The following is a 21,016-nucleotide window of genomic DNA, read 5'->3' on the forward strand; positions in this document are numbered from 1 at the left end:
GAAGATGGAAGAATGACACACAGTAACAAGGAAAATGCAGAAATCATGGCAAAAGCATTTGACAAACTTCTGAATCGCGAGGAACCCAAAGATCCCTTACAAATCAATATAAATGGCCAATAAAAACCAAACCTAACGAACTAGACCCTCCAACTTTCCAAGAAGTAGGAAAAATTCTTAAAGAACAAAAAAATTATAAGGCATGTGGAGAAGATCAGGTTTTTGTTGAAATGTGGAAATATGCAAGTGACACAGTCAAGACCTCGTTACACATGGCTCTAACAAAAATTTGGGTAACAGAACGATTCCCCGAACATTGGACCACAGCTATCATCCACCCACTACACAAAAAGGGTGTAAGACAAAAAAAAATTTAATCATCAATATGTGTAAAATTATCAGCAACAGGTACCACATTTTGGTAACAATAGAGGTTTTTCTCCGCAACAGCAACAAAACCAGCCGGATAGCATACCAAACCAACAATTTAATGTACAAGGTCAACCAAGCTTTCATGCTTCGCCGCCTGCACGTATAGCATCACCTCCAACAAATAGTAACGCACAGCAACAAGGGAATCAGTACGTACAGAAAACACACTATTTCAATTCCTATCGCAATGCACCGTATAGAAATGACTATCATGACAGACGTAAAAATAATGAGCACAATTTTCAGCGTACATTTAATAACAGTCGGTCTTATCAGCAGCAAAATTATCCGCAACAGCATATTATCATGAATGAACCAGACAGTAGATATCATCCCGAACGTAATACGTCAGGAAGAAATAACAGAACAGTACAAATAGTTGAAATGCCACAGCATCCTCCCGAAAATAATAGCACGTCAGATAGAATTTGACTAGATACAGTACAGGTTGCATCTTCCAGTAACGTAAGCAATACTTTTGACACGCAGAATCTCGTTCACGAAAATGTTATTACTTTTGACGACATCCGACACACACTTTTGTATGAAAGACAGAATCACTACGTATGTAGACGACATTCTTATTGCAGAAGCTAACTGGTCTGAACACAATCTGATTCTTGAACAACTGTTACGAACTTTTCGTGCACGAGGACTCACAGTTAATCTCAGTAAATCGCACTTTGGCAAAACTTCTATAAAATTTCTTGAACATGTAATTTCAGCAGAGAGCATTGCACCTGACCCGAAAAACTTCAAGCTTTACGTGACATTACTGTTCCTACGACGAAGAAACAACTACGCAGCCTTTTGGGTTTAATTAACTTTTTTCGTAAATTTATTCATTACTCTGCTTTAGACACCCCTAGATTATGTCAATTGACAGGTAAAAACACTATTTGGTCCTGGGATAGCCAAGCACATTCTGAATTTGTGAACCTGAAACAAGCTTTGTTGAATGCACCTCTTTTATCGCATCCAGATCTTACTAGAAATTTTTCCATTGCCACCGACAGCTCTAACACCGCTTTAGGCGTGCACATTTTTCAGGAAATTGAAGAAGATGGCACCACAGTAATTAAAAACATCGCCTTTGCGAGTCGCATTCTGTCACCTGCTGAACGCAATTATTCTGTTACAGAACGAAACATTATGTGTTGTATGGACATTTACGAGATTTCGGCATTTTCTTTATGGAAGACACACTACAGATCATAGAGAGATACAGTTTTTAGTTCCCGCTAAATTTACACACGACTGATTAAGTAGATGGAAACTTTATTTGCAAGAATTTAATTTTACAGTTGTTCACATTCCCGGTATACAAAATATTGTAGCAGACGCACTATCCCGTTCTCTCAGCAACAATCAGCAAGACATCGCAACCAACTTCTGCAAAGCAAATTTCAGCGTCATGTACATTCAACAAGTTCCATTTGAAAATTTCATTTCGTCGTCATTACAAGACATAGCACAAGAGCACAGCAAAGACAATGTCTGGAAAGAAATTAAACACGTTTGGCAAGATAGGAATAATGTTACCATTAGAAACCATTACACTGTACGCAATAACATTCTGTTTCGCCGCTCTCACACAGACAGCAACAATTGGTTATTATGCATTCCTGACGAACTTGTTAACAAATTAATGTGGTATACTCATTTAAGTTACGCACATTACGGAGCCAGAAAATGTTTTCTTATACTGAGACAGAACTGTTATTTTACCAACATGGAGAAACGTATTCGACGAGTTTTAGCGTCATGTAAAATCTGCCAGAAAGCTAAGCCAGATACGACTTCACATATTCCTCCATTGCATCCCATTTTACCTGTTAAATTGAGACACATGGCCACTGTAGACATTTTTGGCCCGATTCCCAGAACTAATAAGAGGTTTTTGCTACATCTTTGTCGCTGTTGAACTCACTTCAAAATTTGTTACCTTCACTCCGTTACGCAAAGCTACTGCTGAAACTGTTTCGAAAGCATTTGTAAAACATTTTCTATTTCACGTAGGGCGTGTACTGAAAGTAATTTCCGACAATGGATCACAGTTTCGATCTGCTATATGGACACGTACGTTACGAGCTGGAAACATTTCTCCGATCTATATATCCAGGTACCATGCTTCTTCGAACCCTTGTGAACGATTAATGGAAGAAATTGGTAAACTGTGTAGAATATACTGCCATAAAAAACATATTGATTGGGACACACACATACTGTCATTCCAAGATGTAATTAATTCCATACCCAATGAATCTACTATGCTATCTCCGACTGTTATAGTGAAAAATGTTGAACCACCTAACAAAATTAAAGAATTAGTAACCTTTCCTACATCTCGTCGACTACGACACCATGAAATAATTGACATTGCGCTGAACAACATCAAACGTGCCGCAGAGCGCCGGAGAAGACAGCAAAAACAGGTTTGTACACTCCGTGACTTTCACATTGGACAGAAGATATTAGTACGCACACATTATTTATCTAATAGAGGAAAAAGTAGATGTAGTAAATTTGAGCTTCTATACGCAGGTCCATATCGAATTCGCAGCATTCCTCACCCCAATGTAGTACACGTCGAAATTCTGAGAACCAGAAAAACCAAAGGCAATCACCATGTCTCCAACATCAAACCCTTTATTGAATGAACATACTTCATGATTTATCACACTGTAATGCCATTTCCTGATTTTTTTTATGACCACTTATGCAATTATATTCACATGAACACTTACTTATGATTATCATATTTTTTCTTAGCGAGTGCCCGGCAAGGCAAGGTTAGCAGGTCGCTTTCCTTGTCGTTACACATCAGACCGTGCACATTTTCCATTTTTCATGTATGTATGATTGTTTTCCTGTTTTGTTTGTATGCACTATGAAATATTTAAGATATAACAAACACCAATTGACTTTGACATTTTACCTTATGATATCTCAACATCGTGACTATTTTACATTTTTTTTAGCTGCTACATTGTGATACTCTGTGTACAATTTTGCATCCGAACACTGTCTATGTTTTTGACATATTACGTTTTCTGTCATGCTATGCTGTATGCTTAATTATATCACTAGAAGCCAGCTTTTATTTAATGGGTATATGATTTAAATGCAAGACATTAATCATTGTTCATCATTTTCAGAAAGCAATAACGTGTCAAAGAAATAAATTACACAAACCACAGTGGATTACTATGAAATGGGAATTTCACCTTCGGAATGAACGAAAGAAAATGCAATACCTCATCACAAAGAGTAAATGGATCAGAATTAACAAGCATTAACAAGAATATACTATACACATCGTATGATAGCAGTCTTAACTAATTTTTTCTTTCAGAATACGAGGCGATTGATGCAGGCTGTCAGACAGAACTACACATCTTAGTTTTAGTGATGAAATATGCTAGAAATAAGGAACTCTATACTATGAATAGTTGTATAATGAATAATGAAGGGACTTTTTTGCAAATGATAATGAATGATGATGAATAGTGATGCATAATATGCTAATATGGATAATGAAGGTTTTCTTTACTGGTGATGATAATAATGGAGTTATGGAAGTTTTTCTTTGCAGTTGATGATAGTAATGATAATGAAGTTTTTCTTTGCAGATGAAGTTTATATATTTACTGTTAATTAAGAAACGATATGTAGCTATTTAAGTATTTGTTGCAGTTCGTGTTGACAGTATGTCTTATGTCGCATGGTATGATGACTGAAGGTTTTGGAAAGGACAGCTAGAGAACATATATATTTAATACAAATTTCATTACCTGTTAACTCAAAGTTCACTACTTTTCAGCATAATATGCGTTTCTTCTTTCAGCTTAATAATCCATTTTGTATTTTTTGCATGAGAAATTATTCATGAAATTAATGTGCTATAAATAGTTGGTCATTCAACTTGCATTTTTTTACCCATTTGAGTGTGTTATTCATGAATGTGGTCACATATACTCTATTTGTTTCATAACCTTACTACAGCTGACTCATGACGAATGACGGTACCCATCTTCATTTGCAGCAATAAGTCAAAAGCAAATATTGTTATGCCCCAGCAATTAATTATCGATCCCAAGGCAATGCATTGCTAGCACAAAAAATATGTATTACCAGTCCCAAATAATATTACCAATTTAAAAGAGTTATGAGTAATACTGAATGATGTTTTCTACTCACAGACTTTGAGTAATAGTTACAGAGTGTTACATTTTTTAAATATGTCATATGTCACTTGAATGATGAGTTCTGAGTAATAGTGAATGATATTTTGTAATAATTCATGCATGCTCTACACTCCTTAACTCCTGTTTTGAATGATGACTTCTGATGTTTTGTAACTGGCCACTGAGTGCCAATAATTATTTTTAAATATGTCATATGTCACTTGAATGATGAAAAATGTTTTGTAATATTCAATACTTGCTGACCAATGAATGCCACTGTTTCTTATATATTTTTAATTTGTATTATGTCACTTACATGCTATATATATGAATACTACTAGCTTGATGCTACACTCATTAACTCCTGTTTTGACTGATGTCTTCTGATGATTTGTAACTGATCAATGAGTGCCAATAATTATTTTTAAATATGTCATATGTCACTTGAATGATGGAAAATGTTTTGTAATATTCAATACTTGCTGACCAATGAATGCCAGTGTTTCTCATATTTTAAATTTATATTATGTCACTTTCATGCTGTATATATGAATACCAGTAGCTTGATTCTACACTCATTAGCTCCTCTTTTGACTGATAACCTCTGATGATTTGCAACTGGTCAATGAGTGCCAATGTTCTCTGTAAATAGTTGACTTATGAACATTATTCTGTAATACTTCATACATGGTATAGAAATGATCAGCAACTGGGTGATGAGTGCCACTAATTAATCAAATCAGTTGATAGACTAGTGTAATTATCAATGATGACTGGCATAAGACTTAATGTCGTTCACCTTCTGACCTAATTACCAGAAATTACTGCAATATCCGTTTGTCCTGTCTATCCTCATGATCATGGAGCACTATACTTGGTTTTCGCCCTAATTCTACGTTGATGTATCTTACAAGATCGTGGTGTTGACACGACATGCTGTCCACCACCTTGAGCGATGGAGATGTTATTATGGTCCCACTGCCTGGTGTACCTAATGTACTACCAAAATGATAACATGGAATATTAATACGACGTTTCAGTGTCTTGGGTACACATGAAATGAACTTCAGATTGTCTCACTTGGTGGTGTGCATCTGTAGAAAGATATGGACTTTCAGTGCAGATGCGTGCAACCTAATGTGCTACAACCATGATGCAGTCCTTCCCTTTCCTGTCCTAGTTCTTGTAAAATAGTAAAAAAAAACTACAGTGCGTGTGCACTTTTGTCATTTGTTAATATGATTTGTATTCATTGCGTATACATTTTGTGATTTGCTGATATGTTCTGAACTACAGTGCATGTGCACTTTATGTCATTTGTTAATATGATTTGTACTCATTGCGTATACATTTTGTGATTTCCTGATATGTTTTTTACTACAGTGTGTGTGGACTTTATGTCATTTGTTAATATGATCTGTACTCATTACGTATACATTTGGTGATTTGCAGATATGTTCTGAACTACAGTGCATGTGCACTTTATGTCATTTGTTAATATGATTTATACTCTTTGCGTATACATTTTGTCATTGCTTGATATGTTCTGTACTCAGTGCATGTGCACTATATTTTATTTCATGTTCTGCACTTATATATATGTATATATTTTGTGATTGTAAACTTAGTTAATCAAGAAAAATTTGTTGCTCGTGGCAAGTCCAATTGACTCACCATTGCTGCCAAATTTTTGCCTCCCCAGTGGAGGGTTATGTAAGAGGTATGCGCTATATGAGCTGCCTGCAACAGGCAAGACTTAAGAGAGTCTCTGACCACAGAGCAGTATGTAGTTAGTTGTTGCTTGTCGCTAGTCGGCATCAGTCTGTGCTAGTCTGCAGTAGTCGGCAGTAGTCTGCGCGTGTCTGCGCATGTCGGCAGTCTGCTCTGGTCGGGACTCTGGAGTATGAGTATTATTGTAGAAGGTAAAGAAGCAGCCTTGCGCATATCTAATAATTTATGTTAAGTGTCGTTCAATTTCTTTTAAGAAATGCCCCAATAATAATTTTTATAATATAAAGTAATTTTTTTTAAAAAAAGTATTCATTTCAATTTAAAGAATATATCCAATGGATAATTATTCCTTTCACGAATCACAAAGCATAGGCCAGCACTGCACGAAGCTGTGCCGAAAAATTTTTAGGTAAGAGCAGAAATATTCGCAGTTTTTATTGAGGTAAGAATTTTTGCCTTTTCTTATTCAGAATACAGGGCCGAGGCGCAGCGCTGCTGTCGTCATAAAATTTACCAGGTTATTGAATATTTTTTATTATTTTTGGGTTTAGGAATTTTTCTGTCTCGAACTTAATATTAAATCAGAAACGAATTTTTGTGAGTACATTAAATGTGAATGCATTTCTGCACAGAGATTATAAATGGGAGCCAAATTTTGTTCGGAGGTTACAATATTTTAAAACTCATTTAATTGTTATTTCCGTGGGGAGTTTACACTTGGTTCATTTTAATTAATACTATTTTTGTGGGGAGGTTACAAGGGAGATAAGAGCAACCCAGAGAACTACAGGGGAATCTCTCTCTAGATTGCACATACAAAATTCTATCCAAGATCCTATATGAAAGAATCAAGGAGCAATTAGAACAGGAGTCAGGGGAAGATCAGGGGGGTTTCTGACCATGGAGAAGCTGTGCAGAGCAGATAATTAGTTTAAAATTGATTATGGTATAATACAAGAAACGGAACAAACCTCTGGCAATAACATTTGTAGATTTTAAGAATGCATATGACTGTCTCCACAGACCTTCAGTGTTAAAAATTTTAAGAAATCTAGGACTCCATCCAAAACTAATTAAAATAATACAATTCACTCTATCCAACACCAAATGAAAAGTGAAGTTTAGAGGAGAAATTTCGGAACAATTTATCATGAAAACAGGCTTAAGACAAGGTGACTGCCTATCACCATTACTGTTCAACTGTGCACTGGAATACATAATGAGAGAATGGTACAAGGACAATCCAAAGATGATAATAACTGGAAGTGCAAGAGATTATATTAGCTTAAACTGTTTGGGATTCAAATGGTTCAAATGGCTCTGAGCACTATGGGACTTAACAGCTATGGTCATCAGTCCCCTAGAACTTAGAACTACTTAAACCTAACTAACCTAAGGACATCACACAACACCCAGTCATCACGAGGCAGAGAAAATCCCTGACCCCGCCGGGAATCGAACCCGGGAACCGGGGCGCGGGAAGCGAGAACGCTACCGCAGGACCACGAGCTGCGGACGTTTGGGATTCGCTGATGATCTTGCTCTCGTAGCCAACACCGTTCAAGAAGCCAGGCAACAAGTGAAATCACTACAACAAATAGCAGAGAAAGTAGGCCTTAGAATATCATTTGAAAAAACAGAGATTATGCTAACTGATCCACCACTTGCAAACAAAATTACAATAGGAGAACAGGAAACCAAAATTGTTGATAAATTTAAATATTTATGAGAAATAATAACATACAATCTAAATGAAAAGCCATCATGGCAGAATAGAATAAAAAACTGAACTACGCAAATTACATTACCATAACTACATACAACAAAAAAAGCCTATCTATAGACGCAAAATTAAAACACTATAAAACAGTTACACAACCAGAAATAACGTATGCAGCTGAAACTATCTTCAAAACAACTAATACAGCAGAAATTGACAGAATACTAAAAATAGAAAGAAGAATAATTAGGACATGTATAAATAAACAGTATAAAATAAATGGACATTGGAGAATAGCATCAAATGAAACAGTATATAAGAAAATAGAACCAGTCATGAGCACGATCAGAAAGAAACGCATCTCATTCTTTGGACATCTGATGAGAACTCCAGTAAACAGAATTAGTAAAAAAATAATTAAAAATTGTGGAATAGCAAGGGCGACATTAAATGGATCACAGAAATTAAGGAAGATATAAAAGAACTCCAAATTACAGGAGATGACCTAAAAAACAAGACTGAGAAAACCAGAATACTGCAAGACCCACAAACCAGACTGCAAATGAAAATAAATAAAAGGAATACAGGAAGAGTGATCTCAGATGAAGAAAGAGGGAACTTATCTGAAAGAATGAAGAAATATTGGGCAGACAGAAGAGCAAAACACCTTTCATATAAGAATAGACTCTATTAATTATTTGACCTAAATATCATATTAAGTTATTGTTGAGCCAAATCGTTAGTTAGATACAATAAAATTTATTGCCACAGACAATGGCTACAATCCAGTTCTTATTGACCACATCTTGCACAGGAAACAAAAACGGAAAATTATACCTCTTCTCTATGCCCCACCTGCTTCCCCATCCACTGTCTGCAAGAAATGGTGTGCACTACCATTTCTAGGTAGGTATCAGATTGTAGCCAAAGCAGTGAAATCCTGCAAGTACAGGCTTTCCTACTATGTCAGGAACATGACAGCCTAGTGTGTTTTTGATAGCAAAGATAAGATCCAATTATTAGCCAACAGTGGTGTATACAAAATCACCTGTTCCGATTGTGATAATTTTACATTGGTCTGTCAGGCTGAAACATAGCAACTAGGCTGGCTGAACATGAACGCAGCTGGAGGTTGCAGAATTCAGACTATGCATTTGGTGAGCATGTACTGAATGAGGGTCACAACTACCCGCCAGTGTCCTGTGTACTTCACCTAGGAAACAAATGCCATAAACTCAGCCTGCTGGAAGCCCTGGAAATTAACAAATATCTTGCTCAAAGTCCAGATCTAATCCTAAATGACCAGACACAGCTCAACACTTCCCTCTCCTAAACTTCATATAATCATCTCTGTTGTTCATTACTTCCCACACTGTCTCTTCCTACATATTCCCATTTTCCTCTATTCATTAAGTTCTTTTGTTTTGTTGAAACTGTCTTTGTATTCCATATAGGCTGTAGTTTCAATAGTTAAGGCTTTCTTTTAACTGGTACTTGTATTACTGTCCATGTTTAACACCGCTTGTAGTTGTCTCATAAAATATTGTTCATATTTTACTTAGTTCATTTATTTAATACGAACTGTTACACAGCCACTGTTTTGATTATAATATTAATGTCAAAATGCAGTACCACCAAACTTTCAAAGATTGCATTTGCTGTAGGATCACTCAAACGCCTCCATTTTCTGCATATATTTATTTCTGTTTATCTTGTTGATATTGCTTAAGTTCCTTATGTATTCTATAGTTACATTGACAATTGTCTCTTCTTTTAATTAGTTTGGTTATCACTCTCCATGTTTCATACCTTCTGATGTAGCTTTGTATGGAACTAATTTTATTTTATTTTATTAGTTTTGTTTATTAATAGAAACTGTTATGTAGGCATTGAACCGTGATTTATTTTCAAAGAATTTTCTCAAACATTTATTTTATTTACTAGCGCTTCAACAAGAAAATTAACACATTTAATGACACTATGTGAGCGTGGAAGTAGTTTGCCAGGATGAAATCATAATCAAATTGCTTTAACAAATGGGAATTTTATTCCTAAAAGCGTTTTTTTTAACAGATTTAAAATTATAATCAGAAAGCACCCTCTAAATATCATGTTCCAATTTATTCAGAGGCAGAAAGAAACAAATTTTTGACTGTATGAGCTTTTGGGCTGAGAACCTTGCTGCTCCCTTTTGACATGGTCATAGCCACGACCACTCACAATAACCTCTGAACGACTACATGGCTGTAAATCTGAAACACACCAGATTACCTTAAACTAAAAGTTTTAACAATTCACACAAGCACATAAATTATGCACCCCCTAGGAGTGATGGAAATGGCACAAAACACTAAAATTAAAATATTAACTTGCCACCAAAGGTGCAACTTTATTTTAACTTCTAAGAAAAGTCTTACAGTGGTAGGGTGGCAACTTTATATACTAAAATGATCATTTATATAAAAGCCCATGAAATGCAATCTTATATAAAATTATACAAGGTTGGCCAAACGAGTTAACATGCTCTACAATACACATGTACCGCCTCTCAAGATGATAGGCAAGTTCAAAACATATTTCAGGAATTAGGCCGTTACACTCCAAGCAACAAATTCGTTAAAACACCGAATCCGACAAACATGACAGAGGCAGCTACTAACGTACGGCAGATTGATAGGGAGATTACCGAACAACCCAAACCGCTGGTTGCTCTAACCTGCCCCTACTCCACAAGGGAAAAACAGACCACCCAATTCATAAATGAATTACTTTTGAATGCATTATGGGAACAGCTACTTAACTTTACAGATGACAAAATTAATGCAGTGCAAGAAACTGTTCTTAATAAACATAATAAGAAAATTGCAGCCCTTGTTAGTCACCAAAATGTCTGTTCACAAGATGTTTCACCAAAAGTACATAACTTTTATCTAAGAGTAACTCATCTAATGAAAATTTCTTTTACTCCTGCTGAGACAACACTTTTAAACAAAGGCCTAAAATATAATTTAACTCCACAATTGAGCAATGCAAATATTAAACGTGTGATTCCTGATGTAAAGATTGCTGCAAAACATGCACAATTTAGTAGGTCTGAAATATGTGACATTGCACGTGAAACTAAGAATGTCATTACTAATGAAAAAGATAAAAATAAACATAATAATGAATAAAAACTTGTAAAACAAATCAACCAGAAGTTAATGACTAATAAAGCTGTTGCAATCAAGGCAGATAAAGGGAATACTCTTGTCATTGTTAGTGAAGATGATTATGTTTCTAAGACTTTACAATTTTTTAACGCTAATGGAATAACTGAGATTAATAAAGACCCAACTTCAAGATTTCAAACAAAAATTAAAAAGCTGATTGATGATAGTGACTCTTTACTTTCACCTAAAGATAAAATAACACTTAGAGTTATGAACCCAACTTTATCTAAGGAGATCGCAAATCAAATTACACAAACCAAATTTACCAATTCATCCAATTGTTAATAATATCAACAGTCCCTCTTATAACCTGAACAAAAAAAAGCTTAATCAAATCTTAAAATCCTTCTACGTTTATGAAAAAAATTACAGTATTAAAAACAGTTTCGAATTAACTAAGTTAATTTGTGATGTGGATATTCCAAAAAACGCAAGGTTCGCATCGTTGGACATCACAAATCTTTACACGAATATACCTATTCAAGACACTATCTCTATTATTAACACATGACAAAATCATGAGCCCCAAAGAAATAGTAGAATTCATCGAACTGTTAAGAATTACTCTATATTTTAATTATTTTTCATTTAATAATGAAATATACATACAGGAAGATGGACTTGCAATGGGGAATTCCCTGGCTAGCACTACAGCAGATATCTTCGTCAACTACGTTGAAATCCAATTTTTCAAAAATAATCCAGAAATAACAAATAAAATTATATACTACAAAAGTTATGTTGACGACACACTGCTATTATATAACGGCTCTAAGGAAGAAATTGATGCTTTCGCTAACAACTTAAATAATTTACATCCAAAACTTGTATTTACAGTAGAACATGAAAGTAACAATAGTATTAATTTCCTGGACCTCACAATTACAAATCAGAATGGAAAACATAATCTTTCTATTTATAGAAAACCCACATCAACTGACATAATAATAAATGCTACATCATGCCATCCATCAAGATACAAAATGGCATTTTTTAAAACTATGATACATAGGATACTGAAATTACCTCTCCAACATGATGCAATCCAAAAGGAAACTGATACATTAAAACAGATAGCAGTTGCTAACAATTATAACTCCCATCAGGTTGATCTGTTATATCAAAACTTACAAGAAACAAATGATGCCGTTATAAATTCCAAGAAGAGATTTACACAAATGACATACATGGGACCTGTCTCAGATAAAATAAATAAATTATTTAAGAACACAAGCGTGACAATAGCATTTAAAACTAATAACCCCCTACAGATGAAACTGAAACACACAATTGGAGACTCAAATATATACCAAAAGTCAGGTGTTTACAAAATAATATGTAATGACTGTGAGAAACAGTACATTGGCCAAACTGGTCATAACTTTTTAACACGTTTCAAAGAACATACTACTGGTACTGCACGTACCAAACCAATATTTGGTCAACATCTTGATGGATACAATCATTCTGAGGGTTGCATTTCTAGCAATTTGAAAATATTACGTACTGTGCCAAAAGGACCACTGCTAAATACCTTAGAAGAAATTGAAATCTTTTCACTTCACAAAAGTAATCCATTATCTGTTTTAAATGAACAACTTCAGTTCAAAGACAAACATTCCTTTGAGATTTTCGATGATCTGCTTTAGAATGTTTACTCTTCTGTCCTTTGTTTTAATAGGTTTTTTAAAATTTTTTAAAGTTATTGAGACTTTTAGCAAATATTTTATCTTTACATTGTAATTGTATTTTAGCAAACATTATTTTGTGATTGACTATCTATTTTAGAATTTTTGCTTATATAATTTTAGACTGCATATTGCTAATTCACATCCTTTTATTTTTGACACTATGGCTCATAATTTTATAATTTTAAATTCTTTCATTTTTATTTGCTTATAAGACTGGCATATAACTTGAGGAATAGCAATGCCTTTAAAAAATTGGCACATGTAATCTACATATCAACTTCATAGATAATATTTCATATATACAGACAACTACTTCGTATCGTATTTGTGCAGCATGTTGTATACATGTCCGCTACAGATTATTGTAGCTTACTCTTTAAAAATCGTTTCAATAAAGACATGTTGCTGCTCAATAATACATCGTCTGACGCGACAGTCTTCGCCATTCCACTTCGCAACAACTTCGTTGGAAAGAAGTCTGCTGCCACATCTTTGCACTGGCGTTTGTCCTCACCATGGCAACCACTAGTTCGACTCTTGACTTTACAACAACTTCAGCGAAAAAAGCCTGCTGCCTCATCTTTGCAACGGCGTCCAACTTCACCATGGCAACCAGGGGTTCCAAATGGTTCATTGACAGGCCTTGAGAGGGCAACCCATGTACTGTCAAACCGAAGTGCATTTTCCTACATATTTAAATATTTTTAACGCTTTCTAATTGACATTAGCTGTTTAATAAGCTAAGTTTAGTGTGTATTTATTTCTAATTCTTGACAATGTTCTTTTAACTAAGAAACTTTAAATTGTAATTCGACTTATAACTCATTGGTTAGTAATGACATCACGCGGTCAGAAGTGGGTGGAGCCTTCATTATATATAGTAAGACGTGCACTGGTTTCTCCAGCAGTGATTCTCCAACAGAAAGAGGTTCCTACTCAATGGTAATTCAACGTTTCATAGCTTTACAACTTCATGTATTTTCTTTTATGTATGTAGCCCTCTAATTAGAGTTTTGTATACAACTTGTAGGTCTGAAGATGACCACAGTAGTGGTCGAAACCGGTCACCTTCATAAATAAATCGTGATCAAGACTGTTTTTAATAGTAAACAATTCATAAATAACCACCTTCCCCGGGTGGGCAAACGGAGAAGAATGGTGGGACGATCCCAGAACAAAGCGGCTGGTGACCTCACCAAGAAAACAAGTAGAATTTAACAAGTAAATGAAACAACATGTCGCCAGTCACTTAACTTCTAATAAACTGCGATTTCTGGAGAAGACCTGGCGCAGCACCCCCAAATCGCTCTCCCGAACCGTCCACTGCCAGCCGTTTCAACGGACGCATGAAGGCGCGCCGATCTCCCGTCTCACAGCGTCGCACCTCGCACCGGCCAGACCGATGTCGTGGGTTGACTCCTGTTGCTCTCGTGTCGACCGCGAAGCCACTACCCCTCGCTATATGGCGCGGCTCACTGGACTCCCGTGGCGACCTCACACGCGCCGACGCTCAAGGCGGACAAGTCATCTTGTGTCTCAGTACGCGACCGACCAACCGATCGATCCAACCGCCAATGACCATCGCCTGAGCAACTCGAGCAGACTGGCGGCCTAGCGCGCAGACTCAGATGCAGGGACTAAGCCCCGACCGGGCGATCGCTCGCTGAGTTCTCTTACTGGCGGGGTGGAACGACTCTCATTTATCCTGCTTTAAAGATTGATCCGAACGAAAGACATACTAACACTCCGGACGACAGACAGACACTAACTGCCTCACCAATTTCGGACGAGAGACAAACTATGAAGCTGGGGACGAGAGACTGGCCCCAGACTGACTAGACTCACCCAGACTGACCTCAGACTGACCCTCTGGAGAGCTCATAGCGCCCCTTAAATGCACGTGAACAGGCAACTTTTCCCCTTTCCTACCAGTGGGAGACACTAAAGCTGCGATTGCCACAGCGGCGCCTGAAACGGAGGGCGACTGCTTCACACTACCCGCGGCGGTGCGCTCATCAAAACAGCAATTTTTACCACGGCTCAGGCATCCTACTCCTATTTTGTGTTATATACATTTATATACTGTTCAGTTTTTATGTTTCGTTGCGTTACCACCACACTGTCAAAAATGTTACTTACTGTATGTTTCTACTTCAGTCTAGACGTGTTACTTCTCTTCCACTGTTGTTTGCAAACATTGTAACTTCTTTGGTGATAATACTCAGTAAAAGTCTGAAAATGGCCATGTTAGCCGAAAATCGGTTAACAATAAAAGTAATATTGTAGAACAAAAGCAAACTGGTCCTTTTCATTTATTATAATGTTGTTCTACCAAGAAACGACGGAAGATTCTCTTAACATGATGTTTTACCTGTTGGCATGATCTGTGTCAGGTGTAATATCTCAGTGAATTTATATCTCAACGACCGATTAATGCATGCTATCTACTGATTTTTCTCTACAGTGGGAGTAGGATAAAAACTCGCTGAGGTGCTAAGCAGCCTGATGTACATTCAGTGACTGTTCAGACATTAGACCATCCCGAGTTTAACACTGTTGATCAGGCTGGGAGTCTAGTTGATTTTTTAGGACAGTAAATCGTAATATGTCTTCATTTAAACTAGTATTATGGGCATTAAGCATAACGCCAACCAGTACACTAATCAGTACCACTCCACGATGGAAGGTCAATGTGGTAACACGTCAGAATTACGAGTTTCTCAAGTCGTTAGGATTGAAACTTCGTAATGACGTCAATCGATATAACAACACCAGGTCAGTACGACAAACGAATCACTCATCAGAAGTGTACCTCCCACAAACCTTTTGCTTCAACGACGCTCGATAATAATAATGAGATAAGAATTCTCATACAACATCAAGACGATTTAACAATTCCAAAGAGCAATTTCCCATAATTGGAAGGAGCGTTTATGAAGAATGATCGAAGCACTCCAGCGGAAACATTGAGAGCCAGAAACATTGAGAGCTACTCGTAATACATTCACGATACAAACTTAACGATGTTATTCTTCACATAACGAGAAACACTGGAATCGCATAAACATTCAGAACTTAGATATCCGTTTCAAATTCGGAGCTGTTTGCTCTACAGAATGATGTGGTTCATACACAGATTGATAAGTAATGACACTAGGATGTGTATCCCTCTCAAAATGGTTTTGGAGTTCTTTGAGGATGAAAGCCGAACAGGAACTGATTCTCATGTGAAGTGGTATAGATAGTATTGGTATGTTCAAGAAGTGCAAGCAGCAGAAAAAAATCTGTTTTGTAAATGTTGGTGTGGAAAGTACCACACATATGGGTATCAGATGAGGACCATCTGAAACTTGCACTTATGCAAAATTCTGGAGTTCAGCTACCATTGAGTTTCCGTTTCCGGAAACAAGTACAGCGTTCTACTGACGACACCAAGACATAGTTGTTCAATAACGATAGCTGTTCAACTAGAAATGCCTCCATTCATTATTCTGACACTGCAGATAGGCAGGAGAGAAAATGTGAATAAGTACTCCAGAGTATTTGACAGCTGTAGCCTCACCAATGCAAAAGTGTTTCAGAGTTCTGCATATTATCAATACTGAATGGAACAATGATAATATCGGTCCACTGTATGATATGTACTCGAGGTTTTGCTCTTCTTCCTATGAGAGTGGTAAATTTGGTTGCAATATCAGCCCACTAAAGTTTAAAGAATTAGTGCTAGTCGTTGCTATCCACTGCTCAAAGCAAAATGAGAATATTAAGACAGGCTCTAAAGACGTCCTTATTGAATTTGATTCATCAGACAATTCGGCTCCAAGTACCATGGCCTACACTTTATTTCTGCATGATCGTGGCATTAATTACTCTCCTCTCAAAGCAATCGTGCAGCAATTAGTATAATTAGTATAAATGTAGCGCTGCTGCTTCACACCAGAGGCATGCCACGATGGCATCTGAAAGTGCGAACTTTTTCGTGGAAGTGCTGGGCTTTTAAGAAGAGTGTGGAAAGTTTGTTTTTAAAGACACCATATATATATATATGATAGTCCTGCAGCCCAAACGTTTCCAGCCAGGGTGGCCCTACCTGTCGAGGTGGACGGTGACGCGTGACATCACACAACAGTGAGTGCGCATGGGCGGAGTCCTGCAGAGAACAAAAAATGTTCAAATGTGTGTGAATTCCTAAGGGACCTAACTGCTGAGGTCATCGATCCATAGACTTACATACTACTTAAACTAACGTACGCTAAGGGCAACACACATACCCATGCCCAAGGAAGGACCCGAAACTCCGGCGGGAGAGGCCGCGCGATTCGTGAATGACGTCTCTAACCGCGCTGCCTGCAGAGAACAACCACTTCACAGCTCTCATAGCCCTTTCTGTCTGTCTGTCTGTCTCTCTCTCTCTCTCTCTATATATATATATATATATATATATATATATATATATATATATATATATATATATATATAGGGTGTCCCAGCTATCCTGTCCACCCAAAATATCTCTGGAATAATAACAGCTATTGGAAAACGACTTTCACCGGTATCAATGTAGGGCTGGAGCCCATGAATGTACATATTTGGAAACATTCTAAAACGAAAGCATATGTGTTTTTTAACACAAACTTATGTTTTTTTAAATGGACGTCCTATATTTTTTCTTCAGCAATCCATAGCATGACAAAGCACATACACAATGGCGTTGATTGCATCGCGATATTCCCATTACATCCCGCGATATTGAGACGCGAAGTTGACGCTTGAAACACCCGACATGCGCTGCTAGCGCACGTCCTGAGGCTAAATTTACACTGCCCGCGATGCGATGCGATGCGATGCCGAGCCGAGCGGAGCGATGAAGCGCTGAAATCGCGTGACAATGGGCAGGCTTGGTTTAACAGTGGCAACAGAGCGATGACCGTTTAGACTGCAGGCTGGGCCGAGCGATGTGATGCGGTGCGATGCGATGACTCCGCTGTAGTCGCAACCGAGTTTGCGTTTCGCGCGAGTGTTTGGAGCGATTGCTCGTTTGCGTTTGGAGTAATTGCTTGCTCGCGATGGACGTCGAAAGACTAATTAACCATGTGCGTGAACGCCCCGTGTTGTGGGACCAGAAAAATAAATATTACCACAATAGGGATTTTGTTCGTCAAGCATGGAACGAAATAGCTGAAGATTGTGGAACAGACAGTTAGTACAACAAAGTAAAATAAATAGCTACAAGACTCCAAGAAATAAGTAACACAAACAACTTCGTTTATTTTCTAATTTTAGTTGTGTATAGATACTATTACACTATTTTGATAATGAAGTGACGTTCACAATAGTTACAGTATTTGATAATTTTGACATGAAATATTTTTGCATTAATGACTGTTGAAATAGTTTTTGAAGGCCTCTCTGACACTCATCGCTCTTCTTGAAGCACTACTGTTTGCTCTGTCATTTTGGAAGCATGCTGCTAAAGCACTGTGTTCTGTTATGTCCTGGTCAATAGACAATTGAAGGGAAATGTCAGGCCCATCTTTATCGATTATTGTATTGTACAAGACACAGATGCACTGAATAATAATGTCTGCAAGTTCTACAGAAGTTTCAATTTCCTTTCGGTGAAGACGCCACTTGCTGGCCATAATTCCGAAAGTGCGTTCCACCACCGTTCTAGCCCTCGATAGCCTCCTGTTAAATAACCTTTCTTCCTCAGTCAGTGATAGTCCAGGGAAAGTGCGCATTAAGTTTTCCAGTAGTGGAAAGGCTTCATCTCCAACCAACACTAATGGGGCTTTTACTGAAGTACCTGGTAGTTCTTTCGGTGGAGGCCAGTTTTCAGTTTCGTTCAAAATATTATTGTACAAGTTACTTGCTCTAAATGTGCCACCATCTGATTGCTTGCTATAGCCTCCAATGTCAACTGCTATTAATCTGCAATTAGCATCGGCTACAGCTAGTAAAGCAAACGAAAAATATTTTTTGTAATTGTAATACATTGTCCCAGAATGAGGTGGACATTTAACCCGAACATGCTTACCATCAGTGGCCCCTACACAATTCGGAAAATTCCAGTTAGCATACATGTGTTTTGCAGCGGTTTGAAGCAGTGGTATAGTAGGAGAAGGCAGGTGTACAGGGCTCAGAATTTCACATATTATGACGCGCGTTTCATGCACACATTGTGCGACTATAGTTAGACCCATCCGAAACGACTGTGACAGTGCATGGAAAGACATCCCAACCGACAAATATCTGAAAAAGAATGAAATGAGTGTAATTGAAGGATGTGTAGGATCTCCGTAGGGTTTGCAGTTAATGTGCTAAGGACAAAAAATGTATTAAGTGTACAGTGTACTTAATTATTTACGCATATTTTCACGTCTGTATTTTCAGGCGAGGTACTGAAGAATAAATGGAAGAACCTACGTGACACTTTCCGTTCTGAACTCAAAAAAACTCGTGCTGAACGTTCAGGAGACGAAGGTGACATGCCGCCTTTCCAATCCAATTGGCCGTGGTACGAGCTAATGACCTTCCTGACTGACATAATGACGCCACGAAAGACGAAGACTAATGTTCATCACAGTAAAAGAACAGCATCGCAACACGACGACGCACCCGACAACGTACCATTTTCACCAGCTCTTACAGAGAGAGAGAGTGTCTGTAAGTTCAGAGGGTAGCGTTTCGATGCCTCCTCCCTCACCCACCCTAGACACAAACCAAAACAAAAGATCCAAGAAATCGACAAACTCTGAGTTGCTAAATATAGAGAAGCAAAAGTTGAAGCTAATTGAGCAACAAATGTCGAAATCAGAAACGCAAGATGACAGCTATCATTTTCTAGTGAGTTTGCTGCCAGCAATGCGAAAACTATCACCAGCAGCTCAGTTGAGAGCCAGGATAAAAATTCAGCAGGTTCTTTTGGAAGAATTGGAACAATCAACCACATCCACTGCACATTCGTTGATGTCACCTTATGCACCTGAAAATCCAGTTGAAATCGTAATTGCTGGAAATCCGCAAAATGAAATAGTCATTTCTGAAATTCAACCTGATGACATTGTTATTTCAAGCCACCAAGATTCTGAAAACTTTGATACTTAAGTGAGTGAACTGTGATGTATTTAACTTCTCATTGTCCACTACGTCAAAATTTATTAAAATAAAGTTTGAATCTATCACAATTTGTAAATTTTTCATAATAAAATGATTACTGTAAACTTAATATTGTGTACTTACCTGATGGTGATCATAACTTTCTCTTCAGGGGTAATAGCCATTCTGAAATTTGTGTTTTGCTTCTGTAATCTATTTGAAACAGACGACACTATATAATCAAATGTCTCTGTACTCATTCTGAAATAATTCCAAAATTTATCCTCATCTTTTCTCAAGTCACTTTACAAGTGATGAAATTCTCCTAAAGACCTCCTCTCCTTGTTGATTTCATGCACCCATTCACGACTGCGTTGAATTCTCAGAGCACTGTTTTCTAATAAAAAAGAATTTACTGGGTCGAGGAAAAACGACATCGTGCCGAGACTGCTCAATTGCTGGCCAGATCGCGCGCGCGCGCTGTATCGTGCGCAATGTGAACGCTCCATCGCTTTGCATCGCTTTGGCCATTATGGCTCGCATCGCATCGCGTCGCGTCGCATCGCGTCACAGGCAGTGTAAACGTACAGGTCCGAAACGAATAATACGGTCTGCTGCCATCCTGCATTAACGTCGTACATTCCAGCAGGTATTTATCCCATAGGCTAGGGGTGATGCGGTTCTGTAACATATCTGTGTACCGCAACGTTAGTCACAAAGTTAACTTCGCTTATCGTTAATCCGTTACTAAATAGGTAATGCCGTTCAACGTTAAAACTTTACTTTACTGTAGATCTAGCGCAAGTGACAGTTAATCATTCACTCGTAATAGTAAAATTCATGTTGATGGTTTTAGTGAAACGAGCAAGTGGACTAAAAGTTTTACCGTTGTTTAGGTAAAAAAATTTTGATTTGGGAAGTTCAGGTAGGACATAGAAGATAAAT

General features: G+C 37.4%; 1 protein-coding gene across 1 annotated transcript; it reads left to right on the forward strand.

Moving 5' to 3' along the window:
- Positions 1-18,039: 18,039 nt before the first annotated feature.
- LOC124777740 lies at positions 18,040-20,080 on the forward strand. The gene is made up of 3 exons (XM_047253243.1): positions 18,040-18,172; positions 19,367-19,639; positions 19,860-20,080. The coding sequence occupies exons 1-3, from the start codon at positions 18,040-18,042 to the stop codon at positions 20,078-20,080; spliced, it is 627 nt and encodes a 208-aa protein (XP_047109199.1).
- The last annotated feature ends 936 nt before the right edge of the window (positions 20,081-21,016 follow it).

This window comes from Schistocerca piceifrons, chromosome 1 (genome assembly GCF_021461385.2).
Source record: "Schistocerca piceifrons isolate TAMUIC-IGC-003096 chromosome 1, iqSchPice1.1, whole genome shotgun sequence".
Lineage (NCBI taxonomy): Eukaryota > Metazoa > Arthropoda > Insecta > Orthoptera > Acrididae > Schistocerca > Schistocerca piceifrons.

Excerpts from the sequence above, each read along its gene's own strand:
- LOC124777740 (XM_047253243.1), top strand. The coding sequence starts at position 18,040 with ATGGACGTCGAAAGACTAATTAACCATGTGCGTGAACGCCCCGTGTTG. Across the intron at positions 18,173-19,366 it reads TGAAGATTGTGGAACAGACA|GCGAGGTACTGAAGAATAAA; the intron begins GTTAGTACAACA and ends CTGTATTTTCAG. Across the intron at positions 19,640-19,859 it reads TACAGAGAGAGAGAGTGTCT|CTCAGTTGAGAGCCAGGATA; the intron begins GTAAGTTCAGAG and ends TATCACCAGCAG.